Here is a 27,202-nt window from a genome sequence, read left to right on the forward strand (position 1 = left end):
ATCCGGAAAAAGACGGTTAAAACCCGGCTGTTAGGTCCTCGAATGACTGGAAGTATCCTTATAATTCAATACACCCTTACAAATTAAATAGATCAGATCGTGATTAAAATCGAGTTATTCCAATTACGAAATCTACTTCGAATTACCTTTCTGAAGGATTTTCTTTCTAAGTTAATTTATTTTACATTTTTCCTCATCAATTGCGCTGATTCTTGAAAGTAGGTGGCGCTAGGATGCCTTCTTTGAATAAATTAAAGCGCTAGGCATCACACGCGTCATTAAAGGAGTATCGCAAGGCTATACAAATTAATAAACAAGCGCACATGAGTAAAAACAACTATTTATGTAAAGTAAGGCAGCTGAGCTTAGTGCAAATGTACGAGCGTGTTATTTATTCATTAGCGCTGAGCCCGACGCATCGTTGTTTCCGCCGGGTGATGTGAAATCTCATATTAACTTGTCTACTTTCAGAGTCTCAGCGAATTTATGTACCGTAGAAAATTGTCCTGGCGCTGTCTTGATGTATAGCTTTATAGTATTTTATATTCATAAGGTTTGTATCCCGCGAACAAAAGGACTTTTTAAGTTCTTACCTCTTCAGCTTAATCTTTTTTATCACTCACTTGTTCCTGCAAGGCTAAATTACGGGGATGAATATCTTACTATATAGATAGTGCGTGGTATATATGTAATAAATGTTATGGTTTAAATCAATGTAATGTGTGGAAATCTTTAGGAGGCCTTTGTGAAAGGACAAGGTTTTCAAGAAAACACTGAACTAGTTGATGAAGATTAAACCAATTATAATTATTAAATAATATACCTTAGTAAGTAGATAAAACCACATAAAAATGTGTAACAGATACAGAAGTAAAGGCTATTTTTATTAAATGTGCTTACAATCTAAGCAATTATACGCCAACATTCTCACTCATATTTGAGATTGGTTTATATGGCTCAGTTTACTTCTCTTATTATTAAAATCTAGTAATTTAAGTGATTTAAAGATTCTCGACTATGTCCCCTGAGTGGGTAGGCTAACTAATAACTCTACTGTTTGCAAAGTGTATTTACCCAGGATGCGTCAGAAGACGAAAATCTCACTATCTTATAAACTATTTTTAAGGCATTTTATTTCTGTTTATATGTTTTTTTTTTGGTTTATGATTATCAATGTCTCGTCATCATACCTAGATATCAAATACAGTAAGTACTCCACAAATTTCAAAGCTTATTTTATAACATAATGCACCACTTGACCGAAGTGAAATTTTCACTCTAAGCCCACAAGAAGCACATATCCAATCAAGGCTGAACATAACAAAAAACCACGATAACACGGCTTATGTGCTATAACTATTTAAACCCTTCTAGTCTCTTAAATACCGAGTGAAAGTTACTACGAGGGTCAAGTCGTCATTAATTAAAGAGTAGGCCGGGTTCCTAATACCCGCATCTTACAAGCCACCGGTGACCTCATGGGAAGTTTGGAGAGGTCCATTAACATCGAACATTATACATTATTGATCATGCTACTACGTAATAACCATGTACCAAGATTATTAAAGGGATATAGTTATTACAGGGGTTTATTACTGTTGTAAATATATATGAACTAGCTTTTGCTAGCGACTTCGCCCGCGTGAAGGAGTTTTCTGGGATAATTTTTTTTCCGACTTACTGGATATGTATCGCTATATTATGACCAAATTACTCAAAATCATTATAAATTGTAGCATATGTATTATTCTGATGTATAATCAATATTACTGTAAAGTTTAATCCAAATCCGTTCTCTAGTTATTTCGTGAAACAGGAAAAACATACATACATCCATCCTTACAAACTTTCGCATTTATAATATTAGTAGGATATATAAACAGCAATTAAATGCTTCGTTGTTCACTAAGTATATTCTATTAATCGAGACATATTACTCTTCTTTCAGTTTTTCATACCAACTGCGAACCTGACTTTACTTCTCTGTGAGGTATCAATACAAAAAATAGAATTAGACAAACCTCATTTAGTGCCTCTTCACAACCGAAATTCGCTGCCACTAGCTGAAAGAAAGTTTAATAAAGATGTAACAAGTAAGAAATAAAATACATTTAAGTATTTATACGATATTGGCTACTGGTAAGTGTCTATCCATTAAGAACTCTATCAGATGGGTACTAGATATTCTACTTTCAATATAAAATCTCTGACTATATTGCTCTTAATTCCACAAATTACGCTTAAAGTAAATAAAATGAATCAAGGCGCAATCTTTGCAAGCCAAGCAAATTGCTCTCTGATTAAATATTGAGCTATCAGCTAATGGAAGCCGAGATTCCCGGAATTATTTAAAACCTAAAAGCTTAAATGTAGCAATTTGAGTAAATTAATGTATGACGAAATAATTTGAAAATATTCCTGCACGATTCTTAGAATTTTGTTAAAGTTTACAAAATTGGTTCCTGTGTATTTGGTGCGTTTTGTATTAGTTTTTATAAAATAAATATTTAGTATAAATTAAAGTCTTACCCGCGTCTGTCTATTTTATATACTTTAATACCGATACACTTTATATGCCGAATATATCCTCGAGGCGGACCGCTGGTTTGCTATAAAATATATCACATTAACATCCAATAAAAAGATTTAATGTATCGTGAACTATTGTACATTTCAGAATAAATTACATATGTGTTGTACATATATAAAACCACTTATATTTTCTACCATCCTTGCTTTGTAAAGAAAAGCGATTATGCAAGCTGCTCGACTCGAGACACTTGCAAATCATAACTTAATAGGATTGTCTCTACTTTATTGGATAATGACGTTTCAATGTAATTAAATAAACAAACAACTTAACAATATCATCGCATTATCAAGATGCGAAGTAAGTAGTTTAGAATAAAAATGTTTAACAAGTCTTTACAAAACAATGTAAGTAGAAATGTTTTAAATTTTATGTTTCATAAATTGTGTTTCCGTGCAATTGCTTTCGGTGCTGTTTAATCTACCATCTTTTGTGGTGCATACACGTTCAACGCTAGCTATTGCTATTTTATTTCCACATTAGCATAAATACTGCTCTCAGTCCCACATTGGGCCAGCGTGGAATATGCCTTTAACTCTCTGAGTTGTCTAGGAGGGCCTGTACCCATCATTGATAGTATTGCCGTTAATGCTTCATAAGCTTGTATTCAGGAAGATACTATTTTAACATAATTCAGGAAGATTAAATACTAGGAAGAAACTAATTTATGCACCCATTTTGGATCAGTACCGCCATAGTGTAATAAGTGAAGAATCTAATGAAATAAACCTAATACATTACCTAGCAACTTACCCATAATTCTTGTGTCGAAAAATATACAAAATGAATTAGCCTAACCAAGGAATTGTCTCTAAGACTCTTGTCAGATGTGTGTACTATATAAATACGCTACTATTTGTAAATTGAAACGTTTGTTTTATGGATTTAATATTCCATTAAAAGTGTAAATAAATAAATCAGAAGTCATTTGTAATTTAATTATGCTAACTACTTAGAGATATTGTTTGAATACATCAATACAAAAAAAAATACAATGATGAATACGGAATAATTTATAATCATATATCAATCCGTCAATTTATCTACATTTAATTATCGAAATGTAACCACAAAATATGTTACTTCTTATCATAATGTGGACCTGTTTTGCTTCAGTTATTTTGTATCCATTTCAAACCCTCCATCTAGTTAAATACTATAGTAAGAGATAAGGTTAGTCAATTGCACTCAACTAATCCTAACGAGGTGAAGCCTCACGAAGTGTCGAGTGGAAAATGAAAACTCTAGAATTAGAATTTGTGACCCAATTACAGCGAAATGCGGAGCATGAGCCTAATATAGTAAATTATATTTTAAGGTCACAATATATAACTTTATATCGAAATAAAACTAGTTTTCGAATTGTATGGCGGTCTCTATATTTAAATTTTCGAAGACTGCAGCTTTCATGGTCACGAAAAGTTTCGTCCGAAAAGTCAAAGTGACAATTATTACCTACATCTTATATAGGTATACATATAATATAATTATATTTATTAAAATTATAGCTAAGTACATATTTCGTTTACATGTAAAAGATATAATTTAGGTACAATTCACTCACAACCAGGCCCAGTGTAGTCTCTTTTTGGTTTAAAAAAATTGTCTAAACAAGGGAGAGAAAGTAAACAGTTCATGCGAGATGTAATAGAAGACTTAACTTCCTTAGTTGTGTTAACGTGGCGCAGCGTTTAGAGCATTGCATAGAGACAACAACGCATTGCGCACTCGTAACTCGAGCTTCGCGGATGTTTACGACTTCCCACATAGCTGATATCAACCTGCAGGGGTTGATATTGTCTTGCTTACTTGATGTTTACACGATTATGGTGACTGAGACGTAACCGAGAGGTGGAAGTTTCGATTAAATAGTTGGCAAATATTTTTGTTTCAGATCAGAATTCGGTTTAAAAGTCCCTCGCAGTTCCACATATCGACCAAAAATCCCTGGTATTTTATTATGACTAGTTGTGTGACTGGATAAATAGACTTTTGTGTAAACGTAAACCGCCAATGAATTATCACGAAGAGTTCATAAGTTTCAAGCAAAAAAAATAAACGCCCACCCACAAAAATTATTCAACGAAGGTTGGAAAACTTAAAAATCTGCATATAAATAACTGGTCGCAAGAATGTGACCACTATATTTTATACCAAGGTCACAGTCTAGACCCCGTCTATTATATACTAAGCAGGTTTAAATAAACAACATTTTTAAATGACATTTAACTACTAACTCTGTTACTTCGACTAGCTTATTTGTGTTTTGATAATTTAACTCACTCGTGGTTTTCAAATTACTGTTGATGAGAAACTTTACTACTAAAACTTTACGTGTTTTATACATAAAGTGAACAATTCTTTAGAAATACTCAGTGGCAATCAGAAAAACACAAAGCTTACATATCAATAAAATCAGTTTTTATTTTTTTAAAAGTAATGCAAATACCTACGTATTTTAGAAACCGCTTAGCGATGCGGTACCCAAACTATGCAACTTTTTTAATCTTGCAGTCCTCATTTTGTTACCTATGACGAATTGCTGGTGCATTAATAAACCTTTAAACATACACGCACGCACACCCAGAAACAGTCAATTGTTAACAATTTACAGTATTTTTTAAATTACGTATGTTATGTACGAATCCTGAGGTTAATTTGTAAAAGAAAATATTAATTTTCTCAAATATTCTACTATAAGGTATATAATATAATTAATATAATGTAATTTCTGTGATAGCAGCTGTTATGTTGACCCTTTGTGAGAATCACCAAACTTTCCTATTGCCCAACGCACCAGTTTATTGTCGCTACAAAACTAATTTAAGTAAATTTGTTGTGTAACATCAAACCTTTGGCCAAAACACAGACAAAGAAACCACAAGATTCTCCCCCCAACATTTACGTAAAATGTAACTCTCAATATAATTACTTGATATTGCTCCATCGTTTAATGCTATCAAATGGAGAAAATTGATAAAACGACGTGTTACATACTATTGGTGAGGCTGACTTGACTTTTATCTGTTGGATAAGAGCCAGGACAGGATTGGTACTCAAGTTGTCGTGTAACTTTACTGCTCCCATGGTCCTATTGAAAACTTACTCTTAAGACATATTTTTACGACTGTATTCTAAAATACAACGTGCGGTATCAACAACTTTTAGTTTTGCAGATTCTGCTTGATCTGGTTCTCTGAATTCCTATTATCATAATTCGATTGATGGCGTTATTTTCTCGTATATTCTTTGTGCCTCAACGCTCCCTAATACCTATTCAAATTTTTCTGAAAATGCTAAGCAATGTCACGCGTTTTCGATATATTTATGTTTGTAATAAAAAAGACGCTGACAATATTTGCAAAAGCTAAACTAAAATGTAAAAAAAGCTAAACTATAAAATTAAAATTCAAGGACATGCAAGTAAATTCACTTGACTTTACTTGCATGTCTCTGAATTTTAAAATCAAATTAATTATAATGGTAAAAAATGTTACCAGTAAGATTTGCACACTTAAACGAGGAGATAGTTTATCAACGGAGGAAAAATGTAAACGTACTAAATATTATAATTATATGCACACAGTCAAGAAAGCATTGACCACCTTTCTTCGTATATTCAAGTTACAATATAAATAATTTTTACTACATTAACAAATATTCGTTTTCGTTCAAAATTATAAAATTATAATAAAATTCATGTAACTTGATTCATAGATACAGATAATAACAGCAGAAAGATTCTCGGATCGATCAATAATAAAAAACGTTTTAAAAAAAAATTATACCGCCTTCAAAAACCACAAAACACTAAAAATAGTTTAATATTACTCATATATTGATTACCAATTTTGGATTCGGTGCCTAATAAAAATTAAACATTAGTCATTAAAATTGTTAGTGAATTTAGATAAATACATGAACAAATGTACGAAAACAATGTGTATTTTTGATGTTTTAAAAAATACAGTCGAATTGGGAACCTCCTCCTTTTTTTGAAGTCGGTTAATAAAATTATCATGATTAGTGCAGTCTTACTAAGAAACATGCCGCAAATTTTAAATCCAGTATGGCGGACGACCCAAGATGGCGGTTTAGCTAATCTTAGTAACTTTTAAATTTTTATATTTACACAGCGTACTTAGATACCATTTAGCAAGCTTTTATCAACCGATTGAATTTACGGAAAAAGCAATTTTTCTTTTCATTTCCGGCACATTAAAGTGATTATAGGATTTTTTACATTTCGCTGAACCCATTTCAATTTCGGTGATTTTTCTTTGACGAATTTGAATTGGTAAACTCTTGAAACGCAAACTGATAAAAACAAATGAACATAGCATAATACGAGTAGTAGAGTCTTGTCATTCCATGAACAATATATACATGCAAATAAAAACATTGCGAATTTATTTAGCATTTTAGGCTTATAAAAAGCAAGATAAATCTCGGGGCCGGTATCTGAACAATAATAAAGTCCATGTTTTACGGCAAGCTTTTGCAAATAAACAAATAACATTTGAAAAAAGAGTATAATTATCGTAATATTGATAAATCTTATAACCATTCATATGAAAGACATAAGAATTTAATTTATTTCACGTATCATGACAAACCTCTAACAAAAACGTATACATCGCTGCGGAAAAATATCGGAGTTCTTTTATGATCGCTGGAACGAAATTGAATGTGATGAAAATAGGCGATCTCCCAGCCTTAACATGATTGATTGGCCTAGAATAATTCGTAATAGAAAATGCTACACGAAAATGTTACACATAATATACATGCTATTTCAAATAGAAACAAAATTTCAGGAAGTTATTAAAATCAAGTTCTTCTGTAAATAATAGATAACATTGTTAAAGAAAAATGAGTGAAGTGAATGTAAAATAGTTTTATTATAGGTCTGTCAATTGTTACGAGCCAAAACAAACAACGAGCTAGACTCTAGCCCCAATACTCTCATTAAATAGCGCGTTGAAGCGCCTATCGCTGAGTACACCGCTCTCATTCTTCTGGACTCGTTGTTATCAAAGAGCGAAATAATCGCCGTGTGAATAATGAAAAGACAATTTGCGTTGACGACGCGAATGCTCATCGCGAGTTCAACGGACGGGTTGCGTACGAGAGACGCCGCTAGCCGCCCACACACAACGATCATTTTTTAGCCTCTTTGTCAACTGTAATTTATAGTCTTTAAGATGCAAAATGCTGTTAAATGAGATTTTAGAGTATGAACCTGATACTACTCTTGGCTTATAATTTTAAGAAATAGCTTATTTAGCTTATAATTTTATTTATGGTGTACAATAAAGTTTTAAACAAATAAATAGGATGTTAAGAGTAAAAAAAATTTGTAGGTATTTTTACTTAATTACTAAAATTAAAGTCGCATTAGAACGGCAAACTTACTTATAATTATATTATGTTCCTTCATTATTAGAATTTTATAAAGTAGTTTCACTTTATTGACACTGTGTATCATGATATGGAAATAAAATAATGCTAATATTCTTGAGAACAAAACTTGTGTTAGTCACATACAACTATACTTATCTGCTTGTAAAACTTCTCAATTTACAAATAAATTTTAACCTCATTAATTTATAATAAAATCAAAACGTTTAAAAAGAAAAAAGAAACAAGAAATCATTTTTGAAAGAAGAATGCGATAAGTGTGGATGGCAGTCGGGCCGGCTGTCGCGGCAGGGTGGATGCGCGCAGGCGCGATGAGGCTTCTGCGCTCCTGCCTCGCTCGCGGCCAGCTTGCAAACGCTACTCGCGCGGGCGGCCGCCCTTCAGCCACCGGCCTTACAATAACTCGATACACTCGAACACAAATCGATATCTCCACATTTTCAACATAATATTAAGAATCACGTGCCAAATGAGCTATTAACAAAATAAATAAATGACAGTCGACACTAACGCGCTAACTACACCCGGTTGTATGATGAATACTGTGATTGTTGTCAGTGAATAGTGTGCGTATTTGTATCAAGTTAATTTGTAAATGTGAGTTCACACATGTAGCTGTTTACGCGTACATCATTCAGCGGCAGGTATGTTATAACATATTATTTAAAATGATTATGGACTTATTCAAAATTATGTGTATTATAGAGCATCATAAACAATGTTTAAAAAGTATGGATGAAGGATATGGACAAATACGTGTTATATATATATATATATATATATATATTATTTTCCAAAATTATCAATATTTGGACTAAATGATGTTTAATGTTCTAAAATTGGACGTAGCTATAGTAAATTACTCGATTTTGTTTAAACTACGAGTAGAATCCTACATCTACTTACAGAAAATCAAGGGTACGTACTTTCTTTAATCATGTCGTCTTAATTATATTAAGACAGCTTAAGATATTTTATGACTTAAGAAAAGAATACGAAACATTTTGTTAAACAAATAACAAATATTTAAAATATCCCACCATAAAATGTTTAAAAGAAAAAAGTTAATAGAGTCAACAATGTATATAATAAAAGGTAGTATTAACAAAATATTTTAGGAATCTCGAGTTTCCCTTTTTATAACACTAGACATACCTTAATAACCTAGATACCTGATAACAGGAATTCTAATGCCGCGAGATAATGTACCTTTAAGCAATTAATATAACCGATGTCGTAAAATATGCTCATGTATAATTTATATTTAGCTTGTCATAATAAACGTAAATTTAACAGTTTCAATAATATAAATGTTACTTTAGTATATAAGACATTTTTGAACAACACTATATATTTTTTTTTTTAATAATCACAATGTCATGACGAAATTTGTATATATGTCTTATAGCATTTACCAAAAAAAAACATTTTAATTGTCTCCGTTTTATTCTCGTTTAAGTGTTATGCTACAAAAACTTTAATGAGGTATATATTTGAGAGATAACAGCTTAGGATCTGTATTTATTTTTCCGATTTATGTACGTTCGTTTGCCGTAAAGTCATTGAATGCTTAAAACAGTATATCTACCACTTTTATTTGACCCTCGCTATTTATTAATATACCAAGGGCCTATTTTGTATATTTACTGGAAAAAATCTTTTAAGCTGTTCCTACCATGTCGATATTTTGATTTGTGTATATTATATACATTATACAATTGTTATAGTAGTTGTTATAATACATTTTAAATATAACAATAATAGTTAAGGATTCTGGGTAATGTGTTTGAAACTACTAGATATAATATAATATAATTCAGCAAATATTACAAATATTATATGTAGATAAAGAATATGAAGATAGCTTAAGAAAAAAATATATATAATAAACCTTTAATATATACTGTACAGTTGGTGTGTCTTTGTTTTCAGGTACTTAACTGTAATGTTCCCTTTTTTCCTTATTATAAACGTCTTAAAATATAGTTCCATGTATTTTTACGTTCCACTGTAACAAAGCAAGATAGCTTTAAAATATATAACATTGGGAATTGTTTCTTCAAAGGAATCAGCGACAACTGTAACAGCGCCATTGATATTTTTTTAATATCTTTTATATTACTCTTGGTTAATAATAAAAATAATAAAAATATCAGATACTGCCCTGTTAAGACTAGAGTATATTAATCGAAATGGCGAACAACTGCAATACCAGTCAGTAAAGTAACCGACCGAAGAACCGATAATTGTCAGAGTAAACTAGTTTCGAACAAACGTGTTGTGTTCAGAAGGGAAAGTGATGAAATGTTGACATAGGAATAGAATGCGACAAGCGAAATTTTTGAGCGACAAAAAAGACTATCGGTTAGATTTCTTTCCTTGGTTGTAATCGGTTTTATTGGCTCATTAACTACAACTGTTACTAAGAGAATTTACCAATCCCACTCCGTTTAGGTATGATAATAGATTTTGATTTATTCCGTGTTTGGAAATCGCGGATGTGGAAATATTCAGTCGATTAATTCGCAGTACTTTCTGAATTGGTTGATAAAATATATTTGAGGGAATTATGTTCTCAGTGCATGGGTAATCTAATATGATATAATTTATTTGATTTGATTTAATTTACAAACGCAAAAATTTTTGAAGATGTTCGGATGTTCGTTAGAATTAAATATCAAAACTATTACATAGATTTCTTTAAATTTGCTACATAGATGAATGAATGAATGAATCTGTCCTAGCCGAATTTCGGCCACGGCGGCCAATCTCAACGGAGATCAGCCAGATACGCAGGAGATATTATAGAGCACAAGTGTGTGCACAATACACAAGTGCACTCTCTGTTCCTTCACTCTCATAATTGGTGAGACGGCAATCCGACATGACCGTAGAGAGATCAGGCGCAGGACCAACGGCTTTACGTGCTTTCCGAGGCACGGGGGTATCACACCGCCAACTTTCTGACTCCGAGCTGCGACTGAGTAATTTTTAAGATGGAAATATCCAGTCACAATTATTTTGGCCCGACCCGGGATTCGAACCTAGGACCTCAGCGCGGTAGTCGTTCTTGTACCGTGTACAACTACAACAACTAAGCCACCGAGGCAGTCAGAATATTACAAATGCTACATAGTTATTGTAAAACTTACATTATTCCATAAACTATTATTTATCTTTGAAAAGTATATATTTTATTTAAAGGTATTTTAAGCTGGCAGTCGTAACCAAGATCTCGTAATTCACAAAGCGCGAATCCTTTACTCTAAACGTTAAGAAATAATATACCAAATATATTTTGTTTAAGTAACATTTATGAGAAAGAGTTATCATGCTGAAATTCCTTACTTAATTTTCTCTAACATAATAAAGAATAAGTTTTACAGGCACGTTGTTACAACATATATTGCTTCCTATTACAGTTAGTAGCCTCTACAAGCTGCCCGCGCTGCGACAATGGCAATTTGCTTCATTCGCGAACATTAACTTGCTTGTATTAGCTTGCCTTTTGTAAGAGCCAACGGTCCCCTAATGACCTAACACAGTAAGATAATGGTACATAAAAAAACGAATGTCATTTCTCTCGCAGAACATTTTATTACAATAATATTCTAATAAGGAAACACTTCATTGTAGATTTTTAAGCAAATCATGATCATTAGAAGTTTGGATAGACATTAATATCTATTGAATTGAATATTTTACTGAATTGTCAATGTTTTTATTCACTTATAAACGCTTTTTGTTCAAAGATTTTATTGGTTTGAGTAATGGTAAACGTCTAGACAAGCGATAAAAAAATGTTGGATTCTTCTAGCTATCTTAGTAGTTAACGATTGTTTCACCAGACACATTAGATACGCCATTAAAGGTTGCTTTAGTTTCTCTCCGTTATACGTTATTATACCCCAAAAAAATCTATAAGTGATAACGAGCATTTAGCAGTCCTGGGATGTATGTAAACTTAATGACTGCTGGCTTATTAGATGGTCTACAATACAAAATATAATTTCATATACGAAGTACATCGTGATATATTAAATCTGAGTTAATATCAAGATAATTACGATGTAATACTATTTACGGTTGTAACAGAAAATTATTTATGAATAGATGAATACGTGAAGTTGTGTCAGTAACTAAGATAAAATATTTTAGTGAAATTTGGACATTAAAGTAGATGGAAAAGTTGGGGATTATAAACAAATATACCGTAGTATGGACAATGGGACATGTGCGCAAGGATGACTGACAACCAAAAGTCAGGGATATATCTTTATTGTCCTGTACCTGTAGGTAAACGAATTGTGTGCCAAATAAAAATGTATGTTAAAATAAACACTGATTTTATTTCTCTTTAATAAAACAGGTAGATTCACTCGACAAAAGTTGTTATACATTTTTTTAAGCAAAAATGAAAAGTAAATTAGTATTCTAATTTTGTTATAGGATGAGAGGAGCCAAAGCAATTTTCCTTATCCTCTTTTTCGGCCATCTATCAGCTCTTCCAGACACTATACGTATAGGTAAGTATTTTATAATAATAAACTCATACACACACGCCATCTATCCCCGAAGGAGTAGGCAGTGGCACAACTGTTGCTACTACTTTCCGCCGTGTGAATTCCGTACCATGATGTAATAAGGGGCGAGCCTATCGCCATATCGGGCACAAATTACAAACTCTCCACTCATTCTGAGTAGAAAAGCCCAATAATGCTTTGCCCCAGAGCTGAGTATTGCAGTCGTACCGTAATACAACTACGTCTCTGAGGCAGTTGTTATAACAGAATTTAAAAATCAATTCCTTTGTTATCATAATCCATAGTTTGGTTCCAATAAAATTCACAATTTAATTCGGCGCTATATTCGATTCGTGTTAATCTACTGTGGCTCCATTATAACAGCAATCCGGATCTAATTGGCTACGTGATCGAAATCGGCTCTACACGTTGCATTTTGAGCATTAAATATATGTTTTATTGAATAGACACATGGTGTATTTGTGAATGAATAAATGGTCAAACAATTAAATGTTGATGTACCTAGTGTGGACGCAATTGTAGCACAAAAGATAAAATTGCAATTAACCATGACCTCTACAGTATAATTGAGAAGTAGGCTTCGAATGAAATCATATCAATATCAATTACTTACGAATTTTGCTAAATAAAAAAATAATAATTTCAATTTGGTCAAAAGTAACTATCTGATCTTCATATTTACTCCTCCAATTTAATACTAAACTATTAAACTTCGGTACGAAAAATGCTTTCGCTATTCAGAAATATATATTTTTGGTTTTCTAACTTAAACAGCCGATTATAATTATTAATTAATTCTTTTGTATTTCATATGAAAAATCTTACCGACATATCAATATTCCATGTGAACGCACAAAACCACAAAACAGACATTTTCAAGAACAAAAAACTGAACGTTCAAATATTTTAGGTGGCCTCTTCCACCCTGAAGATGATAAGCAAGAAGTGGCGTTTCGTTACGCCGTTGAAAGAGTGAACGTGGACCGAGCAGTGCTCCCCAGAGCCAAGTTACTGGCGCAAGTAGAGACTATCTCGCCGCAGGACAGTTTCCACGCATCCAAACGAGGTTTCACTTCTACTTTAACAAAGCTTGTTAATTTAAGTCTACCCATTGTTCACAAACTTCGATTAAATGTTTTGTAAGTGGATAGTGTGATTAATAGGTTTAAGGAACTTGTAAAGTATATAGGGTCATGTTATGATTGCTGGAGTACAAGAAGGATACGACAAGATTTGTTAAAAATTAAAATGTTAAATACATTATTCATTCATCATTGAATTAATTATATACATTCAGTAAAATATCAGCTGAATCTTTAACCACAACAACAAATATTATGTCAATAATTATATAAAAATTTTAAATTATGTATGTTTATCGTATTTTGTTTAAGGAAGTAAACTTAATATTCGCTAGCCATAAAGCTAAATGGTGGATACACGGAAATAACTCCCAACAATAGCGGTGAAATTACAAAAGAACCATTTTTTCTTATTACAGAAGTCAGACAAAAATACTTCCGTAATCAGCACTTAGCGTGCCCAAAAGGCCCCGGCTTGTGTAACGTTTAGAAAAGCTCGGGGCGAAGAGATTTTGAAAATCTTATTTCTTAAAAAATATTTTAGGTCTTATGGTCGCTGGTATATCTATAAAAAAATTAAATGATTATCCAGACTATAATTCTATGACATCAAAAACGCCAAAACGGCCTTGAGTATGTATTATTGTAACCATTAACAGTATACATCTGCTGCAGTATATAAAATTCATAATTATACTCAATACAACAAAGCCAATCAACTTATTTTATGCCAACTCGGACTAGACCTTGGTGATGGACCAACGCCTACCCATCTCAGTATTAAAGGACGGTTTTGCCCAGCAGTGGGTTAGTAGACACGACTGGTATTAATTAATACATTGTGCTTTATATAGTATGTCACTTGCTACGAAGCGGAGTAGCGGCCATATTCGGGCCCCAGTCGGCCCCAGCAGCCGCCCACGTCCAGTCCATATGCGATACCATGGAACTACCCCACTTAGAGACCAGATGGGACTACCGCACGCGGAGGGAATCGTGTCTCGTTAACCTTTATCCACATCCAGCTGCGCTCAGCAGGGTAATATGTGATCTAGTTTTCATCGTATTGAAGTTAAGAAAACAACAAAAGTTACTCTCCCAAATAGGGGCTTTATTAAGCAGTTTCTGAAGTATTTACTTTCATTTTTATTTACTAGATATGTATGTATAATGATATTAAATGCTATTTTTGAGAAAATTAACATTGGATTTAGTTAGGCAGAAAACATTTTCTGATTTATTTAATTAATGTTTAGGTAACCAGAATTTTTATCCCTCTTCCAAATAAATATGAATTATTATTTATGAATACCATGTCAAATTAAGCAAATAACTTCACAGCCCCTTTCATAGCAATAAATTATGAAGATTATAAAAATAAAGATTCAAAACCATGAAGCATTAAACAAAAATTATCATAGATTTCTAATAAAGCCAGTGACTTTTTACACTTCACAAAACTAAATAGAAATATGAAATAAGCAGCCCAGACTTAAAAAGAAAATTCATTCTTTCGTGAAATGTCGTCTACAGAGAAATCCAACCAAACAACTTGATCTTTGTACACTGAAACTAAATTTAGATACCTTACTTTTCGGATAAATATGTTTTTTCACTCGGAGATTTTCCTTATTCAAATGTGTCGTTTTAGGCGTATGTAGATTTGGTGAGAGCGTGGGGGTGGAAATCATTTACGATAGTCTACGAAAACAGTGATGGCTTAGTGAGGCTTCAAGAATTGCTTAAAGCACATGGACCCTCCGAGCTACCTGTGGCGGTTAGACAACTGCCAGATTCACACGATTATAGGTATTACAATCTAAATCATATTAAAGTATTAATATTTTAATAGTAAGCCAAAACTTTCAGAAATTATTATAGACCACTTTTTAGTAACATGTATTTATTCTTTTAATAAAATTAAAAAAAATACAAATATGAATTAAAGCTTCATTTCCAGGCCACTGCTAAAACAAATAAAAAACTCTGCCGAATCTCACATAGTTCTCGATTGTGCTACTGAAAGGATACGCGACGTGCTTCAACAGGCGCAACAAATCGGCATGATGTCGGATTACCATAGCTATCTTATCACTTCTCTGGTAAGTTTGCACTTCAGTTGAATGGTAAACTTTCCTTCGCCTTTCGACTTTACACATTTTAAATTCAACAGGATCTTCACAGTGTTGACTTAGAGGAATTCAAATATGGAGGAACTAACATAACAGCACTTAGGCTACTCGATCCAGAAAGGGTAGACGTACAACGAGTCGTACGCGATTGGATTTACGATGAGGCGAGAAAAGGGCGGAAACTACAACTGGGACACACAACCGCAAAAGTAATTGCTTTCAATTATTCATTGTTGACCTTATTTTATTGGATTATTAAAATGTTTTATTTTTTATTTTAAGGAAAACATGACGTTTATAAAGGTGAGTTCAAAACATGCCAAACATTTAGTTTATTAAATTAATTAGTTATCCAAAAACATGTTATATCAAAGCATAAACGATATTCATCCTTACACACGATATACTGTCACATTAATATTAATTATTCTCGTGTTTAGACGGAAACTGCTTTGATGTACGACGCAGTACATTTGTTTGCGAAAGCTTTGCACGATCTTGACACATCTCAACAAATCGACGTGAGACCTCTCTCGTGCGAAGCTGAAGACACTTGGCCCCATGGGTACAGTCTCATCAATTACATGAAAATCGTAAGTACATTTTGCAAACTCATCCATCCAATCTTAGGTTAAATTGTAATGTAAAGGAAGGCCTTTACATTACAATTTAACCTCTATTTTCTACGTGTTTTGTATATATTAGAACGATATTTAAATTATGTAATGTGATGTGATATATGTGATATATGTGATACCATCTATTAACAGAACCACTTTGCCAAATTAAACACAGTACCAATGAATAATGCCATACCCACAACGAAGTAAATTTAAGCGTTAACCTCACGTTCCTGGCGGATTAACAGCTACAGCGTCGTCGGACCAACTTAAACCGTTTGTGCCCCTCCATCCAAATACTCCACATAGCACACTGTTTCTAGCAGTTTATTTGAAAGAGAAAATACGTTGTTTGAGCTCTTTTAGAGGAATTAAACGAAATTACGAGAATAAATTTTTATTAGCACGAATTTCTGTTTAAAATTTGTATAAACTACGTTGGAACTAATGTGGTTTAATTAAAACAGTTCAATATTAAAAATAAATCAATAATAGTTTAGGGTATAAACCTACAATGAATTGGAATTGATATTAAATTTGAAAGGAATAGATTACAATTAACAACTTAATAGAAACTATTTCCAAGCTTTGCAACTTATTTATTTCAATGAACAGGTTGAAATGAAAGGTTTAACTGGAGTGATAAAGTTTGACCATCAAGGATTCAGGAGCGATTTCACTTTAGATATAATCGAATTAACAAGAGATGGGCTACAGAAAGCAGGAACTTGGAATTCCTCGGAGGGCGTTAACTACACGAGATCTTATGGCGAGAATCAAAAGCAAATTGTCGAAATACTGCAAAATAAAACACTCATCGTAACAACAATTTTGGTAAGCGATAAACAACTTCTAAGACGCAAACATTAATCTAGCGGCAACATTTTACTGCTCTCTTGTGGCTCACAAAAGGAATATTAGCGTATCGTATAGTACATGTGTATACGAATGTTCTCTCGGGACGTAAAACTTGGATTTATGTAGACTAGCATAAAGTAAAAATATATCCTCTGTGAGGGGATGTTCACACGAGACATATCCGTATTCATGAGTTGATACCAAGCCTCTGAAAACAGACGCAGACAAAGTGTTTGTATAAAAAGCTTTTAAATATTTTATGGATTCCTAACATGTGTAGATGTAACTCTGGAGTAGCGTTACTATACTTTTTACATTTGAAACCATTTCAAAATCTGCGTACAAGATAAATCTTCTAATTCTCTAGAGTGCACCATATTGTATGAGGAGAGAGGCCAGCGAGAAGCTAACGGGCAACGCGCAATTCGAAGGCTACGCCATTGATCTAATCCACGAGATATCTAAAATTCTGGGCTTCAATTATACATTCAAGTTGGCTCCTGACGGTCGATACGGGTCGTACAATCGCGAGACTAAAGAGTGGGACGGAATGATAAGGGAATTGTTGGAACAACGCGCCGATCTCGCCATTGCAGACCTCACCATTACTTACGACAGGTAGCGTAAACAAATAGTTGTTAACGAGCTAAATTTGTCTCCAATCGATTTGCAAGAATTCCAATTCATACATCTTAAACCCTTGAGAATGACACATTACTATTTATATTCAAGCAATAATTAATAAAATTATTCTATCGAAAATAGAACTCGTTCGAAATTATTTGATACTTTAGTAAAATTATCTGTTGCTCAAATCATATCATATTCAATACGAAACACCAATACTAGCTAATATCTTTATTGTTTATATAGGGAGCAAGTCGTCGATTTCACGATGCCATTCATGAACCTCGGCATCTCCGTGTTGTACCGCAAGCCGATCAAACAACCGCCAAATCTGTTTTCATTCCTGTCCCCGCTATCTTTAGACGTCTGGATTTATATGGCAACTGCGTATTTAGGCGTCTCCGTTCTGCTCTTCATATTGGCAAGGTATGTTTTCTTTACACATATCAACACAAACAAATATATATATATATATATTTGTAAGGTATATGACATTTCTGAGCCCACGGTGATTCCTTTTGATGTTAGTAATAGCGCGTGACTTAATTTGATCTTAGACTAGTAGTAGGTAATATTATTAATTTAAATGTAACGCAAACATTTGTCCTAATACAGAAGTAAATTATACTTTCTTTTAGTCAGTGCTCTTCCGCAATATCACATATATGTGTTATGAACAATAGTTTAATATTTATTATTCGGTCAACTATTCAACTGTTTTAATAGGAACAAACAAATTAAAGAAACGTAAGTTATTCAACTTGAGGTCAAACTGCACTTCATCATTGAATACGATTGTTTATAAAATTCATAAAATATCATATAGTTAAATGTATTGATTCAATAGGTTCACTCCATATGAATGGCATCCAACGCATTCGCCCGAAGGAGAGAAAATGGAGAATATTTTCTCCCTAGCCAACTGTTTATGGTTTGCCATCGGATCTCTTATGCAACAGAGCTGTGACTTTTTGCCCAAGTAAGATAACCAAGAGACCGAAAGGAATTTTGTTACAAGAGTCGTGTCTGTCGTCTGACTATTTTTGTTTCAGAAATGAAAACATAGTCTAGCTTTAAGTAAACTCTAATTTGGTTTCTTTATTAAAGTAACTTCGGTGAGTTGCTATCGTCTGAAATTTTATAATTGAAATATTACTATGGTTCTCATTTCTGGCAATAACGACAGTGAACTCAGCGATGTCCACACGAAGAACAAAAAATAAATGTGAATTTTTCAGCGCGGCGTACCAAAATTTAGTCCAGATTTTATTAATTTGAAAAAAGATTTTACAACCACGAACACTATTTTTTTTTCTTAAAATAATGTTTCGAATAAAAAATGGGCAAAAAATCGTACGAAAATAAAAACAACATTTTTCAAATGAAAATTTACTATCATTGATTTCAATCTGCTAAACTTAATCATGGGTCTGAAGAGTAATTAAAATTCGTAATGATGTTGGCAATGGCATTCGTAATTATGACTTGGCGAATGTTGATAAATTGAGTAGCCCGCTTAAGCAAATGAAGTTCACAGTTGAGAGGGCATGTTTGGGCGCAGGTTCAGTCCGTACGAGTGGGACAGCCCCAGGAACTGTCTTGACGAGCCGCCGGTGCTGGAGAATCAGTTCACTTTGTTGAACTCGCTGTGGTTCACTATCGGATCCTTGATGCAGCAAGGTTCGGATATCGCACCGAAGTAAGTCCCAAACGAAGCCGCTCTGAGGGTTACAATTCCGAAAACTCTGTCCAAATTTATAAATGAACTTACATATATACAAACAAACCTACCAGCCCTGATGCCCAACGTTGTAGTGGACCGTCAATCAACGAAATTAAATGGATTTCAAGGGCAGTTTCTCTATAACTTCAATACGGAAATGTAGCCTTCATTTGCAGAGCTTGGACAAAGAACTCCCTTTCACTAATTAGTTTCAAAGCGACCACAGCCCTTTGTGAATTTCAAGCATCGGTAGCCGCATTGAGCGTCCATTTTAAATAGAGACGTGTTGGCAATTCTAACTAGCCTGGATATTTTCTCCACTACATCGATTAACAACTTTGTGATTTAGTTGCTAATTGAATAAATAGTTCAGTAATATTCGGTATTGTGCACCCCAAAATAAATATTTGCTTGTACTGTATCCATAGCTTGCTGCATCAAAGTTTGTTAAGTAAGATTAGATAAGTTATAAGACGAATTGATTTCACTTCGTGCTGTTCCTTTCCAACTTAAGTGTTTTGACTGTTGCATGTACTACCTACGAATATTGATGTTGGATTTCTACAGTATAGCGTGAAATCATTTTTTTTAATAATTAGTTTGCAAAAATATATATTTATCAAACAATTGAATCGAATGAAATGGAAATAAATAAAAAACATAACGCACACATGCACGCACACACGCACTTTTACCAATTAGGCTAAATGTAAATGGGTTGAGTTTATATTATATCACAGTTATTTTACTAGCACTAACACATGTAGATCATTAGTTAAGAGAAACTCACGTACAATTATTACTAACGAAATGCATACTAACGTTTTTTCTGGAATGAACTGCAGCAATATTTACGGTTGAACCAAAATAAGTCACTTGTACAGAATTGCCGCATAAACAAGCAAACTACACAAGCATTTCAACGAGAACAATACTGCGACAAAAGTTGTATCAAACGCTAGAGTTAGTGTGAACAAATTCGATTCTGTTGTTTGTGTGATGTGTTAATCCATCAGTTAATTTAAAAATCTCAATGATTTAAATACTATATGGAATTTTTACAATGATTTATTACCCGAAATTCAAAAATCTTAGAAACCAATGTTACATTGCAAGTCAAGAGTTAAAAATAATAATAAATCCAGTTAATAATATTGTTCCTACGTACCAGAGCGGTGTCAACGAGAATGGTGGCTGGAATGTGGTGGTTCTTCACTTTAATAATGATTTCTTCGTATACTGCCAACCTGGCTGCCTTTCTCACTGTAGAAAGGATGGACTCGCCCATTGAAAGCGCCGAGGATCTGGCTAAACAAACTAAGATCAAATATGGTGCTCTAAAAGGAGGTTCCACGGCAGCCTTTTTCAGGGTAAGTTGGTTTTTATTATACTACTCTTATGCTGTTTTGTTCAAGGTCTATACTTAATCTTGCTTGCGATGAAATATTAAATCATCATTCGTCCATTATCCTGCCTCTTTCTCACTTTAATCCATTGCATTATGTAAATAACTTATTTTTGAGATCGCTTCCCACTTGATAATCATCCCTTATGAGGAATCTAATTTCGAGCAAATCATGTAAGAAAAACTCATACGAATTGTTGCTCTATTAAGGAATCGAAAGGAATAGACTTCTCAATACACTGTCTCTATAGTCTTCATTGTCGGAGATAAAATTTTAAATGAGATTACATTGTCATTACATATAAAAGTGGTTTACACTTCACCCAAGAAATTTACTTAAAAATGTGTTTAAAATTCAGATCTGTTTCGCAAAAAACTCTTGTCTCTTCGACATTCCAGTTCAATTCTCATTGGATGTTTCTCGATCCTTGGAAGTTGTAAATGATTGTGCCTATAGCGCTCTCAGTGGAATACTAAAAGTTTATTAAAGTAAGCTACATTCGGCTACTTGAAGTTAAATAAAATATTTGTTCATTTTGTGTTGTAAGCGATGGTATGTCCATTGTTCGTCGACTCGTTTACGACTTTCGTGTACAATAATCTGCGAACAATGCGTTTTTTATCATGTACAGTACTTTTAAACATCCTTGAAATGGCAACTAAATTCCAGATGTAATAAACAGTTTCTTGTAATTACATAAAATATATATAATTTAATGGTTCTTTTTTATAATCCTCATTAGGATTCAAACTTCTCGACGTATCAACGTATGTGGTCGTTCATGGAATCAGCTCGACCATCGGTATTCGCCAGCAGTAACAAGGAGGGTGAAGAGCGCGTGGTACGAGGCAAAGGATCTTACGCATACTTGATGGAATCGACCACTATCGAATACGTGGTAGAGAGGAACTGCGATCTTACTCAAGTAGGGGGAATGCTTGACTCTAAAGGATACGGAATTGCTATGCCACCAAGTATGTTTAAATGATCGTATTTTTACCCCTATAGATATAATTAATGAAATTAAAAACTTATTACGTATATTTATATATTTTATTGTTATGTTATTGCATTATATCGTACAACTTATTATTGTTGTGTTTTATAAAGGTTGTCCTACACTTATATGAGCTTAATAATGTGTGTAGATAGGATTATAAAAATGTCACCCAAATATTTAAACATAAAAACGTTGCAATTGGTGCCGAGTTATAAGAATTTGAATTATTTTATACAAATAGAGAAAATTTTACTCAGCAAACTATATATTTCAAAAAGTATTTTATAAAATAACTAGAAAAGTTTAATATATTTCGTTAGTAGTGAACTCCCATCACAATATCTACTTTAATAACCGCAATCCACGGTGCGTCTATGTTTTCATTATAAATTCTATTTGCCCAAAAACCACTACAGAAAGTATTTCAAGCACGAATATTTATAACAAAATAATAATTATATACAAATTGTAGACTCGCCGTATCGCACTGCTATAAGCGGGGCCGTTTTGAAACTACAAGAAGAAGGAAAATTGCACATTCTCAAAACTAAATGGTGGAAAGAAAAACGCGGCGGAGGTTCTTGTAGGGTAAGTAAAGGAAAACGATCTCGTTAACCGTCTTAGCAGGGCGTATTGCGGAACTTTTAGTCATTAATAAAATTTACAATGCTTGGATCATGAGAATTGTGCTCATCGTTTGCATTTTTTGCGCATTACGGTTTATACTTATTAGGCTTTCCTTATTAAGTATAAACAAAAATATAAACATTTCATCTATTTATTTGACGTTATTTCTTTAAATATTATTTATAATATCTTTAAATGTTACTCTTAAATAGCCGCATATCTGAAATCACAATGAAAAGTTTGAACAAATTTATTGAAAGCGGACATCGCAACATTCATAAATATGTCATATCCATACAAAGAATTTGATATTTCTTACTCATATTGCTGTTAACATACTTTCTTAACAATATTTTCAATAAACCAGGATGATACGTCGAAATCGTCGTCGACAGCGAACGAATTGGGCCTCGCGAACGTGGGTGGCGTGTTCGTGGTACTGATGGGAGGAATGGGCGTCGCATGCGTGATAGCCGTGTGTGAGTTCGTGTGGAAATCACGTAAGGTCGCCGTCGACGAGCGGGTGAGTTATCACGCTGATTATTTTAAGAGTATCCTTATGGAAGGTGATAATTGTGAACGTTAGATTTATTCCAGCATTTCTTTATTTTTGGTTTATTTTGTTTTCTTTTCTTTGATAATAAAATAAAAAGGTTTTTAATTTCAACATTTGGAATTTGAAAAAGGTAGATTATTTTGAAATAATATTTTTCCCCAATTTGATTTCAACACCTAAGATTACTGACAAGGTATCTTATTGTATTTCTTAATACGTATTATGTATTCTAAAACCCATATAGTCGTCGTACACTAGTTATCTTTCAGTCTTCTAAAATATTTGCTTTTAAAATGTAATCATCCTAATATTTTATATTTGAATGATACTTGAAAAATTACTAATTAATTTCCTATCTTGCTTTTAGTTAATATAATATTTACTTTCTTTCTGATTATATTTTTCTGAATATTATTGATTTGATTTTATTTTGTTCTAGGTTTACTTTTAAGGTTAGGTATATATTTGATTTTTCTTCTGCTAGTTTGAAGTAGATGCTGATGTGAACCCAAGCTAGCGTATATAAAGTTTTAGTTTCCAGTATTTAGCACCACTTCTAGAACGCGTTTGTGACACTTACTTCCAGACTATTAATCACTACTATCTTGACTCTTCGAAGTGTGTTAGAACGTAGTTACTTCTCCGCTCTGGGATGTAAGTAATAACAATATCATATTTTCCATGCATTCACTCGGTTGCTGCTCACAGAAGGAGGAGGTACGGTTATTTTAATCGTAATAAACCCTTTACCAAACAAACTCTATCGTCAATTCTCTATGATCAGGCGTCACTGTGTTCGGAGATGGCGTCAGAGTTGCGTTCGGCGCTGAAGTGCCCGGGTAGTGCTGGTGGTGGAGCCGGCAGTGGTAGCGCGAGGGACGGGGCTGGTTCCCCCTACCTCCACTATGGGTTCAGTACAAAGAGCCAGCTGCACTAGCGCCCGGCATCCGCCTCGCCGCCTAGCGATGTATGAGAATCCATCCTCTGTGGTGAAGGTGCGGAGTGACGGACTAAGAGTCCTATGTAGACTTGAATCAGATATGAAACTTAATTGGAACGAACTGTGCGTACTTTATACAAATACTGGTCTAATTGTAAATGATTTGAAAGTGTTTCGATGGACATTAAGAATAGAAACATGGTGAAATGTAAGCTTAATGATACATACAATAATATACGCGGTATATTTCTGATTTAGATCGCTGTTTCAATGTACTTTTAATGATAAATTGATCTGTTGTGTGAGTTTATGGATGTAGTTTATATTGTAAATAATTCATATCTAAAGATCTAGTTATGATATAATATTGTCATTGTGACTTGCAATATCATAAAAATAGATAATATATTTCGAATTAAGTGTAAAGTTGTGAAGTAATATTCTCATGCCAAATAAAATCCTTGTGCCAATTAAATTTATTTATATTAAAAATGATTTAAACGACTATTGTTTTTATATACCTTGTTTGTAACTGCTAATTTATAAGAAATATGCCAAAATTAGATTATCATATTGATGTTTTATAAATAAAAAACATTTAGGATATAAAATAACATTTAATTAAATAGTTAGCTAAATTATTATTAACAGATATGCCGTTTTAACATTGCGATACTCACAACCAACTCAATATCTGCGGGAATCTACTAAAATAATGCATTTTAGGGAAAACTTTGTATTCCTTATAAAATGCTCATTATATTTGTAAATACACGAAAACATTATACTTGTCTATAAGAACATTTACCTCACACTACTCTAGAAATGAGTGACTTTAAAGACAACTGCGATAAAGGCCTACCAGTCTATGCAGAATTAAAATTTCCGTCAACTTAATATATGTACTCGCAGACCACCAAGTATTCGACTGAAATATTGTATACGAGTATCGTAATATAAGAACGGCGTTCAATTTGTAAATAACAGATTATTTCAGTACAGATGATACTGCATATATAAATTAGCGAACTTGCTTTTATATTTAAGTTCAATGTTATGAATGGTAAAGTTTATTTCTTGCCTAATAAATTAAAATATATTTAAAGTAGATATAAGTGATGTTAGCTAAAATTGACCACATTGTTTAGTGTTAACAAGTTTAACTAGTCTCGTCTCAATCTTTCACTGAAGTGAAACCAAAGATTTGTAATGGCTCAACCCGTGCCAAAGATTCTTGGTCTATTCTGTAATACGTTTTGTAAGTTACATTTAATACAAGTTTAAATTATTAAATAATTTTATTAATAATAAATTTGTTTTTTATTTTACCCAAGTTTATTATAAATGATATAAAGGTACAAACCACCATATAAAGTAATTTGGCGGTGTTATCACTCAATATATCAAATTTGATTATTCATTACTTTACCGAATGAAGGATAGTTATACTAGTCAAAGAAGATCTGAAAATAAAACCTTTAAAGATAACTACAATTTCACTTTAAAATTAAAATCGAATCATTAAAATAATCACCTATATTCATATCTTTGCTGGCTCCGTTAGTCTATAAATAAAAGACGATAGGCAGGCCGATAAGTTTGATCGTTCCGCCAATATAGTTCCTGCGGTCTGCAAATATTTGTTCGGTTCCCACTACTGTGTGTTGCATAAATCCTCCTTAGTTCACGATAACCACGACAAGATAACAGATCTTAGTGAGGGGTCACTAGTATAAACCCCACAGTAATAAACAGGTCACGTGACGCATTAACATTTACTAACTGTTGTGCAGTCGCCGCAATTTGGTCGTATAATTTAATATATATTATTTTTATATATTACTTTATTTTCCTGCATTAATAAACTTTAATAATACCCAATCTCATACTACTCCGTGCGCGCAATCTACTTAAAAAAGGGGTACAACATTTTCTTTTCACATATTATTATATGGATCACAGAGAATCTATATACTATTATATAAAGCTGAAGAGTTTGTTTGTTTGTTTGTTTGAACGCGCTAATCTCAGGAACTACCGGTCCAAACTGAAAAAATATTTTTGCGTTGGATAGCCCTTTGTTCGTGGAGTGCTATAGGCTATATATCATCACGCTATACCCAATAGGAGCGGAGCAGTAATGGCTAATCTCAGGAACTACCGGGCCAAACTGAAAAATTCTTTTTGCGTTGGATAGCCCTTTGTTCGTGGAGTGCTATAGGCTATATATCATCACGCTATACCCAATAGGAGCGGAGCAGTAATGGCTAATCTCAGGAACTACCGGTCCAAACTGAAAAAATATTTTTGCGTTGGATAGCCCTTTGTTCGTGGAGTGCTATAGGCTATATATCATCACGCTATACCCAATAGGAGCGGAGCAGTAATGGCTAATCTTAGAAACTACCGGGCCAAACTGAAAAATTCTTTTTGCGTTGGATAACCCTTTGTTTGTGGAGTGATGTAGGCTATATATCATCACGCTATGACCAATAGGAGCGGAGTAGTAATGAAACATGTTGCAAAAACGGAGACAATTTATTAGTTTTGAGAGCTTCCGTTGCATGCGCTGCGTAAACGGTTAAAGTTATGCAACAATGATGTATGACGGGATTGTTCCTCTAAAAAGTTCTAAAAAATATATTATAAAACAAAGTCCCCCGCTGCATCTGTCTGCCTAAACGTGTTAAACTCAAAAACTACCCAACGTATTAAGATAAACTTTGGTATGGAGACAGTTTGAGACCCTGGAAAGAACATAGGCTCCCGGGAAACTACTACTTTTATAACGGAAACCTTTACCCTGAAAAACTTTATAACGCGGGCGGAGCCGCGGGCAAAAGCTAGTTATTATAATATGGATGGATGTTTGACATTCAGTAAGACGATCACAATAAAGAGATATAATATTAATCTCTGCCCACTTTAATCTCCGACTTTATCCATTTACAAAAGTGTATATATGTGTGTCAAACGCATTATAGAGTGTAATGTTTTTAGGTACTTACTATTTTGGGGTGCAAAGTCATTGTGTCACTTATTAATATAAAGATAATCATTTTGTTACATATAAATG

General features: G+C 33.2%; 1 protein-coding gene across 4 annotated transcripts; it reads left to right on the forward strand.

Moving 5' to 3' along the window:
- The first annotated feature begins 8,298 nt into the window (after positions 1-8,298).
- Positions 8,299-25,394, forward strand: LOC115444043 (glutamate receptor ionotropic, kainate 2). 4 transcript variants are annotated; one of them, XM_030169666.2, is made up of 20 exons: positions 8,299-8,655; positions 12,461-12,537; positions 13,466-13,621; positions 14,492-14,676; positions 15,289-15,446; positions 15,598-15,739; positions 15,811-15,978; positions 16,052-16,072; positions 16,210-16,362; positions 17,005-17,223; positions 17,615-17,865; positions 18,121-18,300; positions 19,436-19,573; positions 20,769-20,967; positions 21,746-21,977; positions 22,476-22,591; positions 22,998-23,153; positions 23,626-23,638; positions 23,895-23,903; positions 23,971-24,014. In XM_030169666.2, exons 2-18 carry the CDS (start codon positions 12,462-12,464, stop codon positions 23,635-23,637), a joined length of 2,562 nt encoding a protein of 853 aa, XP_030025526.2. In that variant the 5' UTR covers positions 8,299-8,655; position 12,461; the 3' UTR covers position 23,638; positions 23,895-23,903; positions 23,971-24,014. The 4 variants fall into 4 exon arrangements, with proteins under 4 accessions (XP_030025526.2, XP_030025525.2, XP_030025524.2 ...); XM_030169665.2 differs by having other exon boundaries at positions 23,895-24,058; XM_030169664.2 differs by lacking the exons at positions 19,436-19,573; positions 23,626-23,638; positions 23,895-23,903 and adding an exon at positions 18,722-18,853 and having other exon boundaries at positions 23,971-25,394.
- Positions 25,395-27,202: the final 1,808 nt, after the last annotated feature.

The sequence above is a fragment of the Manduca sexta genome, chromosome 19 (assembly GCF_014839805.1).
Source record: "Manduca sexta isolate Smith_Timp_Sample1 chromosome 19, JHU_Msex_v1.0, whole genome shotgun sequence".
Classification (NCBI taxonomy): domain Eukaryota; kingdom Metazoa; phylum Arthropoda; class Insecta; order Lepidoptera; family Sphingidae; genus Manduca; species Manduca sexta.

Coding starts and splice junctions, on each gene's coding strand:
- LOC115444043 (XM_030169663.2), top strand. CDS start 12,462: ATGAGAGGAGCCAAAGCAATTTTCCTTATCCTCTTTTTCGGCCATCTA. Junction 12,538..13,465: donor TCCAGACACTATACGTATAG/GTAAGTATTTTA, acceptor CAAATATTTTAG/GTGGCCTCTTCCACCCTGAA. Junction 14,677..15,288: donor ATCCAGCTGCGCTCAGCAGG/GTAATATGTGAT, acceptor GTGTCGTTTTAG/GCGTATGTAGATTTGGTGAG.